The sequence below is a fragment of the Neomonachus schauinslandi genome, chromosome 5 (assembly GCF_002201575.2).
Source record: "Neomonachus schauinslandi chromosome 5, ASM220157v2, whole genome shotgun sequence".
NCBI classification, from domain to species: Eukaryota; Metazoa; Chordata; class Mammalia; order Carnivora; family Phocidae; genus Neomonachus; species Neomonachus schauinslandi.
In genome coordinates, this window is record NC_058407.1 from 40292520 (window position 1) to 40315652 (window position 23133).

General features: G+C 35.7%; 1 protein-coding gene across 2 annotated transcripts in view; it reads right to left on the reverse strand.

Annotated features, from left to right (window-relative positions):
• The window catches only part of NAV3 (neuron navigator 3), a 347818-nt gene that overhangs the window by 220906 nt on the left and 103779 nt on the right, over window positions 1-23133 (reverse strand). For both annotated transcript variants that reach the window (XM_021678554.1, XM_021678552.1), the window contains exons 2-3: window positions 20744-20861; window positions 20049-20101 (exon numbers count right to left, since the gene is read on the reverse strand). In XM_021678554.1, the coding sequence (XP_021534229.1) occupies window positions 20049-20101; window positions 20744-20861 (171 nt within the window). The remainder of the gene's footprint in view (window positions 1-20048; window positions 20102-20743; window positions 20862-23133) is intronic.

The following is a 23133-nucleotide window of genomic DNA, read 5'->3' on the forward strand; positions in this document are numbered from 1 at the left end:
CAGATTAGCAACCCACCTACTTAACATAAAACTGGATTTTGTGCTTCACGACTAAGTCTCGACGAAAGCATCCATACAGGAGGAGGCTGTTGCTTATGCAAGTTGTAGAATGTTAGGGTGTGGGTAATTGGGATTCAACCAGTAATATTTGGTCATTATGCCAGAGGGTTGATATAGCATGAAAGAAATAAAAGCGTATTTTCATCTTAAACCATAGCTAACTCTGTACTTTAAAAAATGTATTTGGACTTCAACAGTTATGTATTCCTCTAATTAAATTTAGGTATTGTCTTTATAATTTAAAATTGGGATGCCATGGCTTTTAAAGTTATTTTTGATATGACTACCAGTTTGTAACTATTTAGAGTGATAGATTAAAAACAAAAACCAAAAACCCAAATGATTGATTTATGTTAATTCATAGGTTGATCTCAATATTGATTATGGTATTATACAGCAAAGTTAAACAGCTAAGACTTTTTTTTAAAGAATGTAGGAAACTAGAAAGTTCTAGTTCTTTATGAGTCATCTCCCTGGGTTGTTTTGGTATTCCATAAATCTTGAAATTCTATAGTAAATAGAAGATTTACAGTTAATACTTGGCAAGGTATTATTTTCTGTCCTATTAAATTCTCATCCAAAGCTATGCATAAGGACATATAAAGTTCTGCCAATGTCCTCTCTAGCTTAGCTTCACAGCAAGGTCAAAATGTCTCTTAAAGAAAATGAAAAGAAAAAAAGAGATTAAAAATCTGTCCTTATAAAATGGACAACTATTTATATTCCTTTTTCAATGTAATTTTATGCAAAACTAAATTAATATTCGATGAGATGTTCTTTGCTTAAGAATGATTGCAGCTAAGGTATACACATTTGCTTTGAGAAAAAATGATTTTTTTTAATTTTATTTATTTATTTGAGAGAGAAAGAATGAGAGACAGAGAGCATGAGAGGGAAGAGGATCAGAGGGAGAAGCAGACTCCCCGCTGAGCAGGAGCCTGATGCGGGACTCGATCCTGGGACTCCAGGATCATGACCTGAGCTGAAGGCAGTCGCTTAACCAACTGAGCCACCCAGGAACCCGAGAAAAATGATTTTTATTGATTTATTTCAAAATAAGTGTTACTAAAAAAAAAGTTAAGTTTTATTGAAATTATTCTACTGAAAAAAAAAAAAACCCAAAAACAAAGATTGGAAGTCACTGAATACATGACCAAACTAATCTTATTTTGCCCATCAGCATCTAAAAATCCAGTAAGGCTATGGTGCTGAAGTATATTTTAAATCCTTTCCTGTCTTTACATTTCACTTTGCTACCAGGAAATAAGACTGTATAAGGAAGGAAATAAAGAGGAAAGAAAAGAAATGGGAAAAACAGGATGTTCTACTATATTCATCTAAAATGTCCTTTTAGGGGCACCTGGGTGGCTCAGTCAATTAAGCATCTGCCTTCGGCTCAGGTTGTGATCTCAGGATCCTGGGATTGAGCCCTGCATTGGGCACCCTGCTCAGCAGGGGAGTCTGCTTCGCCCTCTCCCTCTGCCCCTGCTTTTGTGCTCTCTCATTCACTCTCTCTCTCAAATAAATAAAATCTTTAAAAAAATGTTCTTTTAAACTTTTTTTTAGGACCATTAAAAACAAGTAAAAGAAACACACCAAATAATTATTGTGGTCTAATGCTAAGAGAATTGAATTGAATATTTTTAAATGTTTGTCTTAATAGTCCCGATGCTGTTAATTTCCTATCAATTATATACTTTTCACAGAAAATAAGAAGATTCCTGGTCCAAACATATATAATTTACTGAAAAATGTTCATAGGCTGTTACTGCCTAAATTCCAGTTACTTTTATTACACACAAACATATTAATTCACTATAAGACCTACAAAAGGTTAATAAATAGCATCTATAAGATTGTCAGATAATTTTTTTGGCTACCATTCAAACCATTTACAAAATAAACTGGTGTCTGGAGTGGGTATTAAAGACAAAACTCTCACAGCATGCACCATAAATTAGAAAGGGAAAGTAAAAGGGTCCTATAGAGAAAAAAAATACTGAAAACATATTCAACAATATTTGTTTACATATTCAGGTATGGGTTTTTTGAGACCAAGCCCCAGGAAGATAGGGACTATGTTTTGTTCACTTATGTAGCTTCAGCAACCTAAGAGGGTGCCTAGTATCTAACAGGTGCTCAGTGCACACTTAAGGAAGGATAGGGGTAAAAAGGAGTGGTGGCCAATCCATCCATATGGAAAGGAGTGGAGGGGTCAGGGAGAGAAGAGAGAGAGAGAGGGAGAAAGAGGGAGAGGGAGGAGGAGAGGGAAATAGAGAGAGAGAGAGAGAGAGAGAGTAGGAGGAAGAGGGAGAAAGAAGGAGAGAGATCATTTGATTCAGAGCCTATATGTTCAATTCTCTTTGGGATTTTTAAAAATATACTACTCTGTGCCTGACTCCAGACCAAAAAAAAAAAAAAATCAGAACTTCTGTGGGTTGGGGCTGAACTTCAGTTTGTTTTCAAATTTTAGCTCCCAGTGTCAGTCTTCCTTCCTCTTTACAGATTAAGCAACTGACTTCCACAGAAGATCTCATATAAAGATGAGCAAAAGAAGCCAACAAAGTATTATACTTTTTATCCCCAATTTCCATGAAATTCAAGATGTACAAAAGTAAACACTGAAAATAATAGCATAGTGATGAACTTTGGAAGGGTATAGTCTGGAACGTTGTATGGGGGGAAGAGGCATGCTGGAAGTGTCCTTTGTTTTGATCTGAGTGAGACTACACAGGTATATACATATTAAAAAATCAATCAGCTACATACTTAAGATTGGAGTACTTTATATACTTTCTATGTTTGTTTTACTTCAATTCCTATTAGAGTACTTCACACTCTTTTATGTGTGTTTTACTTCCATTAAAAATAAAAATAAAATGATCAGCCCCCTGTTTTATTGAAAATAAAGGCATACAAGAATAGAAGTACAGAAACTTGACAGGTGGCTGTTGAAAGTAATTAAGTGAATGATGATGGTGTTTTAGACTATGGTGGTGGCAGTGAAAGTGATCCAGACTCTGGATAGAAGTTGAAGAAATCTAGTGGGAAGATATGGCACATAAGAGAAGGTGAGGAGTCAAGGATGACGATGATACTAAGTAATTCATGCACTGTACATTTTATGCCTGGGGTATTTTATATATATATGCCCTCATAGCAGTGATCCAGAGAAATTCATTCTCAGTTCTGTGGGCACTACACTTCTCATATGGCTCAAGTAATAGTCACATCCATAGCTCACGGACAGTCACTCCCAGGACTTTTACTTGCCTACAATGACATCATGCACAATTTGTTGGGTCTATTTGTGGCTCACATTTTATTAGTCCAGAGCACCCACTTTGCCTCTCTTTTCCTGTTAAACTTAAGCATGGCTACACAAAATATATAAAAATATTGACTTTGTAACAAAAATGAAACAAGAAGTTTCTAAGTTCTAAATCCACTCAATCACATCCAGTTTCTAAGTTCTAAACCAGTCAATAACATCTACTCAGAACTTTGAAAATCTCTGGGTACACTGAGCCTTGAGGCTTTTGTATTCTATGAAAATATCTATTGTTATCACAATGCCTAAACAAAAAGACAATTTTGCTCAAATACATAAAAATGGACTTCTGTGTGTGTTTTCCTTATCAAAGACACAAATTCAATAGAGGTTGGTTCATAGTTTTGGACCTCGGTAGTTTCTATTTGTATAATTAATATTAGTATTTTGGAGCACTACCATTTAATTTTGTTTATGTCTTATAAAATCAAATCCTTCAATTATTCATTCATCAAGCATTTATTAAATTTATTTTATTCGTGGAATTATGCTCAGTCCTGCAGATATAAATTTCAAGACATAGCCATTATCCTCATATTTTCTAAAGAGCATTGACTCATTTCTAATATTTTCCACACTCCCATGAAAAATGAAAGGCATTTTTCAAAACAGAAATTCTGTTGTCTAATTTCATAATTGTACTTTCATCCTGATCCTTATGAACTTGCTAAATATAAGCATGTATATTGATAAATCACAAATTGGGTTTCAGACAAGGAAAATAAGTGTTTTCATATCTTCACTTATTAAAACTCAAGACAGTCATCATTGTATTTGTGGCTTCAAAGTTTTTTAAACCTTTAAAAGGTTTAAAAGGTCAATATACATTCTCAACATATTAAACATAGAGGATATACTGGAAATATTTGTATTTATTCATCTCATTGTTGAATAAACTATTCCAAAAATTGTAGAATTTTTATTTTTTTAAAGATTTTATTTATTTATTTGACAGAGAAAGAGACAGCGAGAAAGGGAACACGAGCAGAGGGAGTGGGAGAGGGAGAAGCAGGCTTCCCGCCGAGCAGGGAGTCCGATGCGGGGCTCGATCCCAGGACCCTGGGATCATGACCTGAGCCGAAGGCAGACGCTTAACAACTGAGCCACCCAGGCGCCCCCCAAAATTGTAGAATTTTTAATTAACATAGTTCTTTATTGAACCCATACCCTTTATTCCCATTCTGGGAAAAGCATCGGAGAAGAATCATTTAAACTTGAAGGCTACGTCTGACTTTGATAAGGTAGACAAGTGTCAGAAGGAGGGTTGCTCTGATAGGTATGCCTATCAGAGCAACCAAGAGCAAGATTGCTCATGAAGAGGTTTGAGAATAGATCATCCTAGTCTTCACTTCCTGCAGTTATGTTTACAGAGCTGAATTTGACCTGGAATTGAAAACCCTTTGTTGCCCCTTGGATTCTGAAACCACTGCAGTATATAAAGTGAAATAAATGTAAACCAGGTAGCAGATATAATACTTCAAAGTCTGAGTTCTCTTTACAGAGGCAATGCATCCTGGTTAGGGCATGCCTGACGTGCTAGATAATGCAGTTATGAATCATACATAGAGAATGTCTAGAAGAATATGAACCCAATTTAGCTTTTGTTATCTCTGGATGGTCGATTCTCTTGTGACTTGTGCTATTTTTGATTAACTACATGTCCTATTTTTTTCATTATAAATGTGTACTGGTAGTGATACTATATAAATTAATTAAATAAATGTGATTTCAACCAAAATAAAGAGGTAAAATTGCTCAGTTTGAGTGAACCCCCATCCTATCATAGAATTCAAACAGTAATATAACTTTTAACCTAAGATTTTAATCAGATATACATTCATCTGGAGACCTTTAAAAATGCAGAGTATTTTTGCATTGATTAAAATTCTTAATTTTTGTTTTCCTTCACTCATTCAACAATTAGTTTAGTTGTCCATTGAACATGTCCAAGTCCTTAAAAATATATAGTTTTATAGGGCAGAGAGATGTTTTCAATGTAGTACAAGAAATGTTATGGTCTGAGAAACACAGACTCCTGGAGAAGCATGAAGAAGGGCCTATTTTGGACTAGAGGTCAAATAACTAGGAAATGAGAAAGTTACTGGTGACCAAGACTTATCTAACAGTTACGAAGATATTTTCATCTGAGGTTGCCATTACTATACTTTCTTACAATGAGAAAGATGTTGATCAGAGAATTAAATTGACATGCTCAAGGTCACACAGAAAGAATATATTAAAACCAGAGCCTATGTAATTAACCCCCACATTTTTCTCTTTCAAAGGAAGCTTGAGCTAGTCCCTGAAAGGTTATGAAGAGTTAACCAAATAAGAGGATGTGACGTGAGGTGAATCCATGGAAGGAGCACTATGTGAACTAGTCATGGTTGAGAAACATCCTAAGTTAAGGGACTGGCAAAGAATTCAGAATGTTGAGGGTGAATCTCACCTAAATCTTTCTTCACAACTTCATTGTTTATCAGTGTGAGAAAAGGCTACTCTAAAAGCTGATAACTTTCAATCAGTTTCAAGATCCAAAGTGGGAGGTGAGATCACCAGGAGGGACGCCAGGAACAAGAATCTTGAAATATGGAGAATCTAGTGGCAGGAGGCTGGCTGGGGAACATCCTTCAGGCCCTGGGAGGAGTCTGGGCTTGATTTCAAAGCCCAGGGAGCTAATGGTGTGTATTATGCTAAAGAAAGAAATGGTCAGTGTTGCTTAGAAAACATCTATTTTATATGACCACACAGTTCATACATAGATTTATTGATAGTTTTAAAAGTTTCACACATCTATTTCTATTCATACTATCTGCAGTGCTCTATGATTTTTCAAAATTATGCTTTAGTGTATTTCATTTAACAAAGTCATTTCTAACACATTACCTTCACAACATAGTATGTGAACAAGCTGCTTTTGGAAAAACCCTATACTACATGTCAAGAATGGAAGCAGGGAAAATGGTTGGGAAGCTACTTTTTCCTTCACTTCTCAACAACCTAGCACAGGGAGTTCATGCGGAGTTTTAAGCCCGTATATTATTTACTCCAAATGCAAAACCCTTTCCATCTTCACCATCATCTGTCGTAAATTTTTATATATTTCTTCCACTCAATAGAAACTTAGAGATATAACATACTTTTTATAAATTTACACAATTAATAAATAGCAGAGCCAGAATTCAAATTCAACCCTGTCAGTCTCCAATGAACTTGCTCTCTCTGCCACACTAAGCTTCCTACCATTGTAGTTTAGACATTCTGACAGACATTTTGAGGCTCTGAATCAACCTTTCCACATGACTGAAAGGCAGCTAGGATACAGTGCCTGGCATAAAACAGGTGCTCAATAAATATCTGGTTGAAAGTAAAGGTGAAACTGTGTAGTGGGAAGGTAAACACAGAAATAGTATGCAAAATCTACTTGTTCTATACATACTCTAAGTCCACGAGATTGAAATGCTTCTAAATTAAATCTCAAATATCCAATGCACTTTTACACCCAGTATATTAACATATAGAATGACTGATGTAGCCACAAGCCAAAGAATACTGGCAGTCACCAGAAGCTATAACAGGCGAGGAATGGATTTCTCCCACCATCTCTGAAAGGAGCACAGAACTACAGATACTTTGACTTTGGTCTTGTGGTACTGACTTCAGACTTCTGGACTCCAGAACCATGCAAGACTAAATTTCTTTTGTTTTAAGCCACCAAGTGTGTGATAATTTTTCACATCAGCCACAGGTAATGAATACAATATCTAGTCAATAAAACAGTAGCTATCACAACTCCAGCAAGGCTAAGAGTGAGCTGGGATCTGTGAGCATGCAGATTTCCAGGCCTTGCTCCCATGTGTTAAGCCTTTGGGGAGGGGGGGTATAAAACATGCAATTTAATTTAGGTGCCTCATGTCATTGCAATGCTAAGCCACACTTCTCCCTTTTCCATCTCAAGTTACTTTGTGTTGTGGGACAGAGAGAGGGGGAGGAGATAGTAATTTTGTTTCACTGCAGTTTGTTTTTGTGCTGAGTTGCTCTGTGGTTAGTTGCAAGGAGTCAGTTGATTAAGCAGGAGAGTATAATAATTAAAAGTTTTGCAGCCATGTAAAACTGGATTTGCATTCTACTTATGCAATTTATACAATATAAGAAATTGAGAAAGTTTTTATTCCCTTGAAGCCTCAGATTCCTTATCTATGAAAGAGGATTAAAAAATATTTTCCACAGTCAACACCCCGACATCTAATAGTAAAACTTACAAGTCTCAGAGACAAAGAGAAAATCCTGAAAGCAGCTCAGGACAAGAGATCTGTAACCTACAATGGTAGAAACATTAGATTGGCAACAGACCTATCCACAGAGACCTGGCAGGCCAGAAAGGACTGGCAGGATATATTCAGAGCACTAAGTGAGAAAAATATGCAGCCAAGAATACTATATCCAGCTAGGCTGTCATTGAAAATAGAAGGAGAGATAAAAAGCTTCCAGGACAAACAAAAACTAAAGGATCTGCAAACATGAAACCAGACCTACAAGAAATATTGAAAGGGGTCCTCTAAGCAAAGAGAGAGCCTAAAAGTAACATAGACCAGAAAGGAATAGAGACAATATACAGTAACAGTCACCTTATAGGCAATACAATGGCATTAATTCATATCTTTCAATAGTTACCCTGAATGTAAATGGGCTAAATGCCCCAGTCAAAAGACACAGGCTATCAGATTGGATAAAAAGACAAGACCCATCAATATGCTGTCTGCAAGAGACTAATTCTAGACCCAAAGACACCTCCAGATTGAAAGTGAGGGAATGGAAAAAATTTACCATGCTAATGGACACAAAAAGAAAGCTGGGGTGGCAATCCTTATATCAGACAAATTAGATTTTAAACCAAAAACTACAATAAGAGATGAGGAAGGACACTAGATCCTACTTAAAGGGTCTATCCAACAAGAAGATCTAACAATTGTAAATATCTATGCCCCTAACATGGGAGCAGCCAAATATATAAGCCAATTAATAACAAAAGCAAAGAAACACATCAACAACAATACAACAATACAATAACAGAAGCAAAGAAATGCATCGACAATAATACAGACTTTAACACCCCCCTCACTGAAATGGACAGATCATCTAAGCAAAATATCAACAAGGAAATAAAGACTTTAAATGACACACTGGACCAAATGGTCTTCACAGATATATTCGGAACATTCCATCCCAAAGCAACAGAATACACATTCTTCTCTAGTGCCCATGGAACATTCTCCAGAAGAGATCACATCCTAGGTCACAAATCAGGTCTCAACTGGTACCAAAGGATTGGGATCATTCCCTGCATATATTTGGACCACAATGCTTTGAAACTAGAACTCAATCACAAGAGGAAAGTCAGAAAGAACTCAAATACATGGAGGCTAAAGAACATTCTACTAAAGAATGAATGGGTCAACCAAGAAATTAAAGAAGAATTAAAAAAATTCATGGAAACAAATGAAAATGAAAACACAACTATTCAAAAATCTTTGAGATGCAGCAAAGGCGGTCCTAAGAGGAAAGTATATAGCAATACAAGCCTTTCTCAAGAAACAAGAAAGGTCTCAAATACACAACCTAACCCTACACCTAAAGGAGCTGGAGAAAGAACAGCAAATAAAGCCTAAACCCAGCAGGAGAAGAGAAATAATAAAGAGCAGAGCAGAAATCAATGAAATAGAAACCAAAAGAACAGTAGAACAGATCAACGAAACTAGGAGCTCATTCTTTGAAAGAATTAATAAGATCAATAAACCCCTGGCCAGACTTATCAAAAAGAAAAGAGAAATGACCCAAATAAATAAATAAATAAATAAATAAATAAATGAAAGAGGAGAGATCAAAACCAACACCAAAGAAATATAAACAATTATAAGAACATATTATGAGCAACTATATGCCAGCAAATTATATAATCTGGAAGAAATGGATGCATTCCTAGAGATGTATCAACTACCAAAACTGAACCAGGAAGATATAGAAAATCTGAACAGATCTATAACCACTAAGGAAATTGAAGCAGTCATCAAAAATTTCCGAACAAACAAAAGCCCAGGACCAGATGGCTTCCCAGGGGAATTCTACCAAACATTTAAAGAAGAATTAATACCTATTCTTCTGAAACTGTTCCAAAAAATAGAAATGGAAGGACAACTTCCAAACTCATTTTATGAGGCCACCATTACCTTGATCCCAAAACCAGATAAAGACCCCAACAAAAAGGAGATTTACAGACCATTATCCTTGATGAACATGGATGCAAAAATTCTCACCAAAATACTAGCCAATAGGTTCCAACAGTATATTAAGAGGACTATTCACCACGACCAAGTGGGATTTATCCCTGGGCTGCAAGTTTGGTTCAACATCTGCAAATCAGTCAATGTGATACAATACTTTAATAAAAGAAAGAAGAACAAGAACCATATGATCCTCTCAGTAGATGCAGAAAAACCATTTGACAAGCATTTCTTGATTAAAACTCTTCAAAGTGTAGAGATAGAGGGTACATACCTCAATATCATAAAAGCCATCTATGACAAACCCACAGTGAATATCATTCTCAATGGGGAAAACCTAAGAGCTTCCCCCCCTAAGGTCAAGAACATGGCAGGGATGTCCACTATCACTACCCGCTATTCAACATAGTACTAGAAATTCTAGCCACAGCAATCAGACAACAGAAAGAAATAAAAGGCATCCAAATCGGCAAAGAAGAAGTCAAATTCTCACTCTTTGCAGATGATATGATACTTTATGTGGAAAACCCAAAAGACTCCACCCCAAAACTGCTAGAACTCATACAGGAATTCAGTAAAGTGGCAGGATATAAAATCAATGTACAGAATCAGTGGCATTTCTATACATGAACAAGACAGAAGAAAGAGATCTTAAGCAGTTGATCCCATTTACAATTGCACCCAAAACCATAAGATACCTAGGAATAAATCTATCCAAAGAGGCAAAGAATCTGCACTCAGAAAACTATAAAATACTCATGAAAGAAACTGAGGAAGACACAAAGAAATGGAAAAACGTTCCATGCTCATGGATTGGAAGAACAAATATTGTGAAGACATCAATGCTACCTAGAGCAATCTACACATTTAACGCAGTCCCTATCAAAATACCATCCACTTTTTTCAAAGAAATTGAATAAATAATCCTAAAATTTCGGAACCAGAAAAGACCCCGCATAGCCAGAGGCATGTTGAAAAAGAAAAGCAAAGCTGGCGGCATCACAATTCCAGACTTCCAGCTCTATTACAAAGCTGTAATCATCAAGACAGTATGGTACTGGCACAAAAACAGACACATAGATCAATGGAACAGAATAGAGAGCCCAGAAATGGACCCTCAACTCTATGGTCAACTAATCTTTGACAAAGCAGGAAAGAATGTCCAATGGAAAAAAGACAGTCTCTTCAACAAATGGTGTTGGGAAAATTGGACAGCCACATGCAGAAGAATGAAACTGGACCATTTCCTTACACCACACACAAAAATAGACTCAAATGGTTGAAAGACCTAAATGTGAGACAGGAGTCCATCAAAACCCTAAAGGAGAACACAGGCAGCAACCTCTTCGACCTCAGCCGCAGCAACTTCTTCCTAGAAACATCACCAAAGGCAAGGGAAGCAAGGACAAAAATGAACTATCAGGACTTCAAGATAAAAAGATTTTGCACAGCAAAAGAAACAGTCAACAAAACCAAAAGACAACCAACACAATGGGAGAAGATTTTGCAAATGACATATTGGATAAAGGGCTAGTATCCAAAATTTATCAAGAACTTATCAAAGTCAACACCCAAAGAACAAATGATCCAATCAAGAAATGGGCAGAAGACATAAACAGACATTTTTCCAAAGAAGACATCCAAATGGCCAACAGACACATGAAAAAGTGCTCAATATCACTCGGCATCAGGGAAATCCAAATCAAAACCTCAATGAGATACCACGTCACACCAGTCAGAATGGCTAAAATCAACAAGTAAGGAAACGACAGATGTTGGCGGGGATGCGGAGAAAGTGGAACCCTCCTACACTGTTGGTGGAAATGCAAGCTGGTGCAGCCACTCTGGTAAACAGTATGGAGGTTCCTCAAAAAGTTGAAAATAGAGTTACCCTATGACCCAGCAATTGCACTACTGGGTGTTTACCCCAAAGATACAAATGTAGTGATCTGAAGGGGTACGTGCACCCCGATTTTATAGCAGCAATGTCCACAATAGTCAAACTATGGAAAGAGCCAACATGTCCATCAACAGATGAATGGATAAAGAAGATGTGTATATATATATATATATATATATATATATATATATATATATATATATATATATACCATGGTATATTATGCAGCCATCAAAAGGAATGAAATCTTGCCATTTGCAATGACGTGGACGGAACTGGAGGGTATTGTGCTGAGCGAAATAAGTCAGTCAGAGAAAGACATGTATTATATGATCTCACTGATACGAGGAATTCTTAATCTCAGGAAACAAACTGAGGGTTGCTGGAGAGGTGGGGGGTGGGAGGGATGGGGTGGCTGGGTGATAGATACTGGGGAGGGTATGTGCTATGGTGAGCGCTGTGAATTGTGTAAGACTGTTGAATCACAGACCTGTAACTCTGAAACAAATAATACATTATATGTTAAAAAAAAAAAAAGAAGAAGAAGATAGCAGGAAGGGAAAAATGAAGCGGGGGAAATTGGAGGGGGAGACGAACCATGAGAGACTATGGACTCTGAGAAACAAACTGAGGGTTCTAGAGGGGAGGGGGGTGGGGGGATGGGTTAGCTTGGTGATGGGTATTAATAGAGGGCACGTACTGAATGGAGCACTGGGTGTTATACCCAAACAATGAATCATGGAACACTACATCAAAAACTAATGATGTAATGTAAGGTGATTAACATAACATAATAAAAGAAAAAAAGAAAAAAAAAAGCAATTTGGTTTAGCCTCAAAGAGACATGAGACCTAATATTGGTTCTTCTATAGGCAGGCTCAGTGAGACCCTGTTCCTTTGCAGGTTTGCTGCGAAGCTAAACGAAAAATGCAAACAAATCATCCAGCACAGCACCAGATACACATGGCTGACAGTCAACCATTAAAGTAGATCAATAAGTGAAGCTGATATTGTTGAGTGATCTACAACTTGGTTTCTATGATATGATTTCACAATTATTATTTGTTATGTTTGAAACATGGCTAATACAAATCAAGTAGGCAATATGATTTTTCAAAGGCATTTCATGAATTTTTATGTGTCTAGATGAATCAGTTTAACTCAATTTACATTAAAATCATTTAAATATTATGTCATAAAGTAGCTAGCTTGGGCCTTTCTCCTGATATTCCAAATAATTTATCTCATCCAAGATAAACTTTTCAAATGATTATACTGAGATCAAATGAATGAGATTCTCCCTATTTCCTTTTTCTCTTTTTATAGAAGTAATTTTTATAACATTATTTGTCATAGGTTTTTAAGCTAAGAATATTATAGTTCTTATTTAAAATGGCCTCATATCTTAGTATATTATTTGCCAAACTACAGTTTTGAAAAGTGTTCTGTTATATATTTTATCATTGATTATTATAAGTGGTCATTTTCTATGAAATTTCAAGAAAGAGTTTGAAAAATATGGAGCAGTTTATAAATAAAATCTTAAAAAAAAAAAAAAGGGGGGGCGCCTGGGTAGCTCAGTCGTTAAGCGTCTGCCTTCGGCTCAGGTCATGATCCCAGGGTCCTGGGATCGAGTCCCACATCGGGCTCCCCGCTCTGCGGGAAGCCTGCTTCTCCCTCTCCCACTCCCCCTGTTTGTGTTCCTGCTCTTGCTATGTCTCTCTCTGTCAAATAAATAAATAAAATCTTAAAAAAAAAAAAAAAAGAAAAATATGGAGCAGTAAGTCCTTTTAAAAGAGATTAGATTATTGAGGGTAATAAAAACTAAATTTATGAAAGGATTGTTACAAAATATACCTTCTAATAATAGGTATGATTGTACTTTGTGTTTACTGGGATATGACCTAGTGGTGGGGAACAATTTACAGCAATTAAGTTAAGAATATCAGGATTAAAAAAAAAAAAAAAGAATACTAGGATAGGGGCACCTGGGTGGCTCAGTCAGCTAAGCATCCAACTCTTGATTTTGGCTCAGCTTGTGAACTCAGGGTCCTGAGATCAGCCCTGTGAGGAGGCTGCGAGCTGGCTTCGGTGCTCAGTGGGGAGTCTGCTGGAGATTCTCTCTCTTCCTCTCCCCCTTTCCCCTGCTCATGCTCCCCCTCCCTCTCTCTTTCTCTCTAAAATAAATAAATCTTTAAAAAATATCAGGATAAAGAACATGCTACATGTTTAAGAAAGTGGTTGATGTTCCAATATATAGTTGAAATATTAACTATGGTTCACAATGGTTTTTATACATGCATATATAAAGCTTACTAATTTTCCTCAAATAAAAGAAAATATATATATATATGCTCTCCAAAAAGAAAGAAAAAAATTACAGAGAATTTGGAACCCAATTCAAAATTAGTTACTTCATTTCAATTTCTATCTGTCTTACTAATGGCATGAACCAGTATATTGATACTCATGAGAACATTTAAACTATTTATTCTATAATATAATGTAGAAAAGCATTCTTGTATTTTCAACATTTATTTAATTTCTTAACGGCAAACCAGACAACTCCAATAAAAATATGATTCCCCTGCTATTAGTGTTTTTCTTTGTAAATTGGACTTAATATATTTTAAGAACTATCTTTTTCACCTTACTATGAAGATACTTTTATAAAGCTATAAAGAGTGAAAACCCAAGTATATCTCTAAGATAAAATCATCAACAGAAACCACGGTCTTTGGTGCTTTGTTAAATCAATCTAGCAGGTCAGAGTTCCACTGGTCTAATTTCCTCAATGCAGAAATGAGTAGAGACTGAGCATTCACTGAATCTTTTTCCTGGGTCACAGGGTCCGAATTAGAATTCCAGTGACCATTGTCCTTTCAACTTAACATACTTCCTTTCAATGTCTCCATATCATTTCAATTACTTCATTTGAATTTTGCTAGTAATACAGAGCAACTTCTAGAGACAAATTCAGTTTTAAAAATCATCAGGGCGATATTCTAATAACTTAAGTATAAATTTCTTGATGTTAACTAGCTTATGCTTATTCTTCCAAAGTTTGAGCCTATATGAAAATAATGAAATTATGACAAAAACTACAAAGTAGAAATTTCCACTTAGCTTTTCTTTAGAGATCAGAGCTATATTTGTAGTAAAGCATTTGTCTTCATTAAGCTATCTTTTTCTAGCCATTCCAGAAGATGAACAGTTTCAAAAATGGCAGGGGATCATGTGAATGGACTAACTTAGCAATATTCCACTCCTCTGAGTCATAGTGCTAGAATCCTGCAGTGTGCCATTTATAAGATTTTATTAAACCTTTAAGAGCATTCCAATATTTTATCTCTTCCCTATTTGGTCAGAAACCTCATCTTCCTATCTTACCTAAATAGATCCTTTAAAAGAGAAGCAATTACAAGCAGTGGCTAAAAGAAAACTTTAAAGGACAGAATAATGATAAAAGCATAAAATACTTTTACTAGGAAGAACAGTTTCACTGTCCAGATAAGTGTAAAATTACTGAAATGGAATAAAGATGTCTATAAAATCCATAATGGTATTATTCTGGAAGTCACAATCCTGTAGGACTTGGAAATGGAGAATTAAGGGAGAATGAAACCAAATTTTCTACTTTTGAGGAATAAAAAAAGGGCAAGAAGCATTAAGTATTTCCCAAATCCTCCTATCAGCAAATTTTAAACAACGTGATATGTTAGAAAGACTAAAAGATGTGGCTGAAACACAATTGAGCTATTACAGTGAGGACATGAGAGGAGCCAGCAAAAAGGAAGGACGAGTTGTGAACCACATTTGTCAGATCCTCCGCTCTATGGTATGTTCAAAATCTTGGTTTACTTCACATAAACAAATTTCCTAATCCCTCTATGCATTTGTGAAGATGCTTCAATGTAATGGTCTATTTTAAAATAAAATTTGTTTTCCCAATAACTTTTCTTCTACATGTCTTACATTTTTGTCTAAGAACCTAGCACTTGTGCCTCTGCATTTCAAATACATGTTGGGCATTTTTCTGCTATTTTTAATCTGCTGGGCATTCTGGACATTCCTAGTATTTATAGTTTACTAATTTATTTCCTTGTGTAATCTCACCAAAGTGTGGCATGCAGCATATATTCTGAATTCTGAAACCACCCACCTAGAAATTACTCAACAGGTGCGATCCATATCAGTAACTTCATCTTTGGGTAAGGTTAAATATAGTGTTGAATAAGTTCCTTCTAACTAAGTTCCATTTTTCAGGATGAGTTTAGTCTCAAGCTTATCAAGAAAAGATAACCATGACTTTGAGACTTAGAATAAACATGAACCAAATCTCAATAATTATGCTAATAAATTGGTACAAGGGCAAGTTCATATTTCTCTTAAACATGTGTTCTTTGGCCCATGTAATTTGAAAGATTTATTGTTAAATTTTCTTCACCTATTTTGAGATATCATAAGAATTTTTCTTTATACTATAAAGTAATATAGAGAATCCCATGGGAAAAAAGCATATTATTATTCTCTAATACTCTGAAGTTATCTTATTGATGAATTCCTTCAATTTCTATTTAATCCATTTTCAGATACCCACATCTCGCACAATCATATCCCCTTGTGTCAGCAAAGGAAAATGTACGCCTTCTTTTCCAACATTAAACCCTCTACACAGACTTCAAATCTCTTCCTTTGCCACTTCCTTCAGGATTTAGCATCATCTCTTGCCTCCCCAATCTCCGCGGTCCTCCTCTCTCTCTACTTTCTCTGCCTATTCCCCCCGCCCTTCCAAAATCTCTCTTCACTCTTCCTTCCTCTCAAACTATATATATATTATTTTTCTCTTCAACAGGAAACTCCTAGAAAGATTATTCAAGACTCACTGGATATGTGCACCTCTGCTACTCCTTAACACATGGTTATCCTATAGAAGATGTTTGCATAAAGGTCATTAATGCCTGTCCAATTGCTAGAACCAACTTCTTTGTTCCAGCACACCAACTAGTAGGCTAAGTAGCATTTGACAACATCTACCACATTCTGCTCATCTTACTTTGCCCCATCTCACTGGGTTAGTCCAAATACTCCAGTTTAAACTACCATAGCTACCCTAAGGATCCACAAACCACATATGTGGATCTACCCTCTTAAAGATGGGCTCACTCATCAATCTTTCCTTTTTTTGACTCTACATCTTTGCTCATCACTTATATATTGGTATTCCCCTATGTGAGAACCTCAAATTTCTTCCCTCCTGACCTTATACAGGCCTTCTGCTGAGATCTCATCCTTTTCCATGGCTTCAATCATTACCTATGTACCAGATATATTCTAATACCTTACTTGTCACCTTTAGGAACACATGCTTAATTGCCTGAAGTCACCTCCTACTTGATGTTCCAATGGATAGGTCAAAGACTTTCAAAATATGAATTTATCATCCTCCCCCTTCTACATTTAGCCTGTTTTCTCCCTCTGTACTAATCATGTCTAACAGTAACTTACCAGGCCAAATATGTGGGACCACTTTACACTCCCTATATTCTTCAACTCCCACATCCAACTGGAGACTAACACATATTCTACAATTCCCAGAAAGCATCTAGGGTGATCTTCTTTTTTTTTAAAAAATATTTACATCAGATCATGCCACAGTCCAGCTTTAAAAGTCTTCCAAACGCTCCCCAACCAACTTAGAATGACATACAAACTCCTTACTTTGGCCCTATGTGATCAGGCTTCCATCATCCCATCCAAACACCTCACTGTCCTCAAATCACCGTGGTCTTCTATCTGTTGCTGGAATGCACCAAGCTCCCTCCCTTCACAGTACTTTTTGTTTTTGCCTCTGAAACACTGTTGGTATTATTTATTTCAATATTTGCCTCCCTGATCCTCAAATATCCTTACATTTTGTAGCTCAGGTGTTCAGCAAATATTGGCTCAATATGAATTACCTGGTTGTTATTCATCAAAATATTTATTAATATATTATAGGTTCCTACCATAAGAGAATCTATGTTCTTAAAGGCTTAGAACAGTCTAATAAATGTTATCAAATTGGAAATTTAAATAAAGACAATTTGTGACTAGAAACAGTAGCATACCTAGTTTTACCTTACCTTTTGTTATTAAACACAAACAGCAAGCAAAGATCACAAAAGATGAAATATACAAAAAAAACGTAGTGAAAGCAGTTCTGTGAGTAAGAATAGCACTCACTGTCTTGGTTGTTAAGCAATACAGAAAGAGGCAACATCCTTTTTGGAATAGATATACGAAATTCATCCTAGTCATGCTCTCTCATAATTCTCTTTCCTCTACTTTCTTGTCTCAGTTAAAATCTGGAATTTTTATTCATTAATAATATAGTACCAATGCCAGTTCTTAAGATATAGAAGCAAAAATAACTGAACCAAAAAAACTACATTTTTGTCATATGTATTATTCTGAGTCAACACATGGAGGGCATGTCAATTTCAGATTCAAAATTCAACCACATCAGAAAAAATGAGATACATTTTTTTATGTAAAAAATGAGAGGATACAAGTCATTCTTTGCTCAAAATGCAATGAGATTCCAACTAATACTATTTGGCTGGAAAAATTACCTTTTTCATAGCATTTACATTTCTTAGGCTTTGGTTTTTCTGTGTTTTTTTTTAATCAAAAGCAGAAATATTAACATAACATGTATACTAGATGTTACACGACATTTTGGGGCTAATAAGGAGTAGGAAGTAATAAAAAATTAACAGAGTCTAATACTCATGAGAATGTTTTCACAGATTTGTAGAATCTTTGGTACAGATGTTTCAGATAAATGTCTAGGGACTGAATTCCTATCCATAGTTATGAGCTTTGGAGTTTTTTTTTTCCCCCTTCTGTCATAAAGCATTATCTTGGCTGTTTATTGGACTCTCTGTAATCAGAATCAAATTGGAATGACAGCAGAGAAGATGTGTTTTAGTATCCAGCACTTCTTTATGATTGAAGTAATGAAAGCAAAACCAAGTGTTGAGTTTAAGAAACATAATATATGATATTCAGGGACTACAGAGCTCTTTAAGATAAAGTCCTAAAAATCTTTTAGCAGGTGTTAATTCATGAATGTGTCTTAAAGTTTGTAACAGCACTATTATGTATTTCCATATCAGTTTAGGTAGGAAAGAATGTCCATGATTATATGTCATTATCATATCCTAATTAGGGCTCATTATACAGATGAAAAAGCTGAGACTCAGAGAGGTTACATCTCTTTTACAGTATCACACAGCTATTATTTTAGGAGGGTCTGAAGGTATTATAATTACTTTCAGTAAAACTGTAATTAATTTCCAGAAAGTCACACTTGTGCCCAGAATAATTAGATCAGAAATTTCCTTAAAATTGAAGTATTTAACAGAAAATTGTTTTTTATGGTGATTTTTTTTCACAACAGTTAGAGTTTATGACGTTGTAATAGTTCCTTAGAGTTTTTATTAATCACACGCACACGCGCACACACACACACACCAGATGTGCTAGTTAATCACTCTTGAAGAATACAGTCTTTATTATTTTGGATTTCAGTTTTCTGACCCTAAGTAAAGCAAGGCAGCACATCAAAAGAGTTCACTTTTTTTTTCATTCTTCCAATCTCTGACAATTAAGAACACTCCTCACATTCACTTAAAATGCCTATTCAGTGCTAAAAAGAGTTTTGAAGGAAGCCTCATCTTATGGATTTTGGCTATCACTCCTGATTATATCCACTGATATAACTTCAGTGAAGGCATTTGTATTTCAGGTTGTCCTATAAAATTAAGTTGTGGCTATTTAATTAAGAGAGCAGTGAGTTCTTACCTCAGCAGTTTATCAATCTATTTTTTTTATTACAAAACTTTAAGCTTTACCAGTTAGTAAAGATAAAAAGAGGGCCGGGGAAGACACAGACCTCGAGATCAACAGCTTTCTGGAAAAGGCTATGAATCATATCTCTTGATCAGTCACTGCTCAGAAAACTTCCAGCAGCATGCCTTTGGAGCTATTTCCAAAAGTGCTGAAGAGTCCATGTGTTTACACAGGACTTTGTTATGAACAAAGAAAATACCATTTATATATATTTTAAGATGCACATGGCAAATTCTGTTCTTCAAACCAGTTGTTCAGACAAAAAGGTTCCACTTAAAATTGGAAATGGGATATACTGCCAGCACAATCAGTGTTAAATTATTCAGGCATCAGAACAGCAGCAGAAAGTCAGGATCTGAGAAAACACCTGGAGATGTGTTATTCAGGAGTTACACATATTCCACTGTGCTGATACTCTCACTTGTTCATAAATTGCACCCAAAGAAATACATATGATAGAATGTGACCAAATGGTTTCTTAAGCAGGAAGGTAGGCAAAAGAAATTTCTAGTCCATTTCCAAATGTAGTTTAATCAAAGTGAAGATAAGCATTATATTTTAGAATAAACATGATTCTTACCATCTGAGATTGACTCCTAGGACATCCATTGATATCTTCAACTTTTTCATTTGCTAAAGCCAAGAAATAAAATAAAAGAGAGAAAAAAAGAATGACATGCTTAAGCAATGACGTGAAACACAAAAGAAGGAGACTAAGAAAACAAAAAAACAAAAAACAAAAAACAAAAAACAAGCACAATGCTGCTGCTACATTCACTCTTGTCTCCCAAGCCGTATACAAGGGGACACACTTGTTAGCTGCCAAGTCCATATGCACAGATCAGGCAAAAAAAAAAAAAAAAAAAAGTGAGTGAGAAGGAAGTTACTGCTAATTCTTTAGCCTGTGCCAAATGACTGCTGACATGAAACCTTTCACAATTGTCCCTGCTGGATCAGGATACAGTTTCAAGGAATCTCAGAGCGTATGAGTTGCTCTAGCTAATGAAATGCACACATGGGAGACATATGGTTTAATGAAGCGTTCATTTCTGACAATTCAGTGTATGTAAAGATCCAGTTCTAGCCATTTAAAAGTATAGCCAAACTGCTTTTTTCAAACATTCTCACATAAACATTTTTAATTAAAACATGGGAGAGCTACATGAGTCTCAGAGACTCACGGACTGAGGTCCTATGCATTCAACTGAAATTGTGTTTGACCAAGGTGGGTGGGGGCAGAGACTTTCATGATTTTTCCCAGAGGGCAGGTCTTACCAATGATCTGGATGATTTCGGCTAGCAGGACTCCATCTGCAATGTCTTGTTGCAAATCCTTGATCAGCCGCTTGTGGCCCGATTTTGCTAGGTAGTGGTTGGCCCAGTCAGTATAAATCTGTTGAACAGAGGGAGAGAAGAAGTACGATGGTGTGAGAGAAAATAGAGACAATAAAAATGCTTAAGACAAATGTTGGATTCAAAGGGAAGCTATTCTGGATCACATTCCAGTTTAAGAAGTCATAGCTCAAAAGGAAATAGTTGTAAAATAATTTTATACAGCTCTCTCTCCCACTTATCTCTTGTTTCAAAGGAGGATGATTCACGCTCTTTCAAAACCAGGGACTCGTCACTTGTGACACAGCAAAACTCCCTTCCCGGATGACTACTGAGGAAACTCCTGTTTGCAAATCACTTGGGTTTTCACTCTTTCCCCTGGTTCTGTCATCCTGAAAATAATCCTGCCTGTCCTTGTAAAAGGAAACCACCTGGGCTGATTTAACAGGAACCTATTATAAACATTTCTGTTTCTCTGAGACTTGATTAAATTTGTCATGTGAGATACTGTATGTGACAATATTTTGGCATCATGCTATGAAATAATTGCAAATGCCGAAGATATTTTATTTGGACTGTCATCTCCCATTTAAGCCTCTTGAAATGTGTTTATATAAGAAAATAGAGGAAGCAAATACAGTTATTACATAGAAATTACAGCAGAGAATTGAGGAGTGGATTATAAGTCACAGGTTGGCAATCTGTCATAAAGTAGAGGTGACTCTTCAATAGTAAATTAGGATATAAAGAAAAGCTGGGATTGTTAAAAATTTTCACAAAATTTCACTACTAATGTTTCAAATGTTATGAGACACCTTCTAAGGTAATCTAATTATAAGGAAATAAACAAGCATTAAGATGTTTCAGTTTTATGGGTGGTTCATATGAATATATTAGTAAGTTTATAACAAGGCAGACTATGATAGATGATGTAACAGAAGAACACAATATTTGAAATGACATTAGAGAAGAGGAACTGATTGAGAAATATGCATATAAAAAGGTGCTATAGAAGCACAGTGGAACCTGGACACAAGAAGTGAAGGGAAGGGTCATCTGGGTGGCTCAGTCGGTTAAGCCTCAGCCTCTTGGTTTCAGCTCAGGTCCTGATCTCAGGGTTGTGACATAGAACCCCTACTCAGGCCCTGAGCTCAGCAGGGAATCTGCTTGAAGATTCTTTTCCTCTGTCCCTCCCCCCACGTGCCTGCATGCCTGCCGGCTCTCCCTCTCTCAAATAAATAAATCTTAAAAAAAAAAAAAAAAAAAGGAGTGAAGGGAAGGGCCTTCCTCACAGAGGAGACCAGATAAAGAAAGGCAGAATGGCAAAGGAACCAAAGACACAGTTGGAAAATTTGTAATTAAGGTAGCAAGGCTGAAATTAGGACACATTAGACTGGAAAGGTAAATTATATCTTTTAGTCATAAGCCCTGAATGCCAAGCAAATTATAAAAATTACTTTTTGTTTCTAACAAAACCAATGCATTTTTTTATAAAAATGAAACAAAGTAAATCAGAAGTGTAGAAAGTAAGAAGTAAAAGTTTCCCCACAACTTGCAACCCCTACTCACTTTTGAATACTTTGGTATGAATAATTCTAGAATTTTGTTCTATGCCTACACACTTCACCACATGACACCACATTACACACCTTCACATACATACACACACGATAGGATTTTTAACCAAATATGGCTCAAATTTCACATATCATTCTCTGCTTCTCAACTTTTTACATAATGATATTTTAATAAAACTGCTACAACCATTTTACCTATATGTATCTCACTATTTTTGATGTTATGTTGTACATAATATCAATCCTCCTATTGAAAGATATTTAATTTGTTTAAATATGTTTCTATTGCATCTAAAGTTGTAAGAGACATCCTTAAAATGTATCTTTGTACATTTACACCCTAGTATTTTTATAGAAACAAAACCTAAAAGTGGGACTGCGAATTTTGTTTAAATGGATCCTAGGCACAAACATTCCAAAATACAACTTAGAAGTCAAAGAAAGTACTTCTTCAGTTTAGAAAATATAAAGTGGCATCTTAATGCAATGTAGTGGTGATTAAATTTCCTAAAAGACTATAAATAATTGGAAGCATCCAACTACATTAGAAAAATATATGCGATAACAATATTATACCTCCTTTCCATATGTTCATGATCCTCTTTATATCAAAGATATTAGTGTGAGAAAAGGTACTTGCATAACTGCTAAATTAGAAAACAAAAACATGATTCCTAGATACTCTTATTTGGGGGTCATTTTCCTCAAAATTTTATTCTACTTGCATTTTCTATTTTGCACTACAAAAATATATTT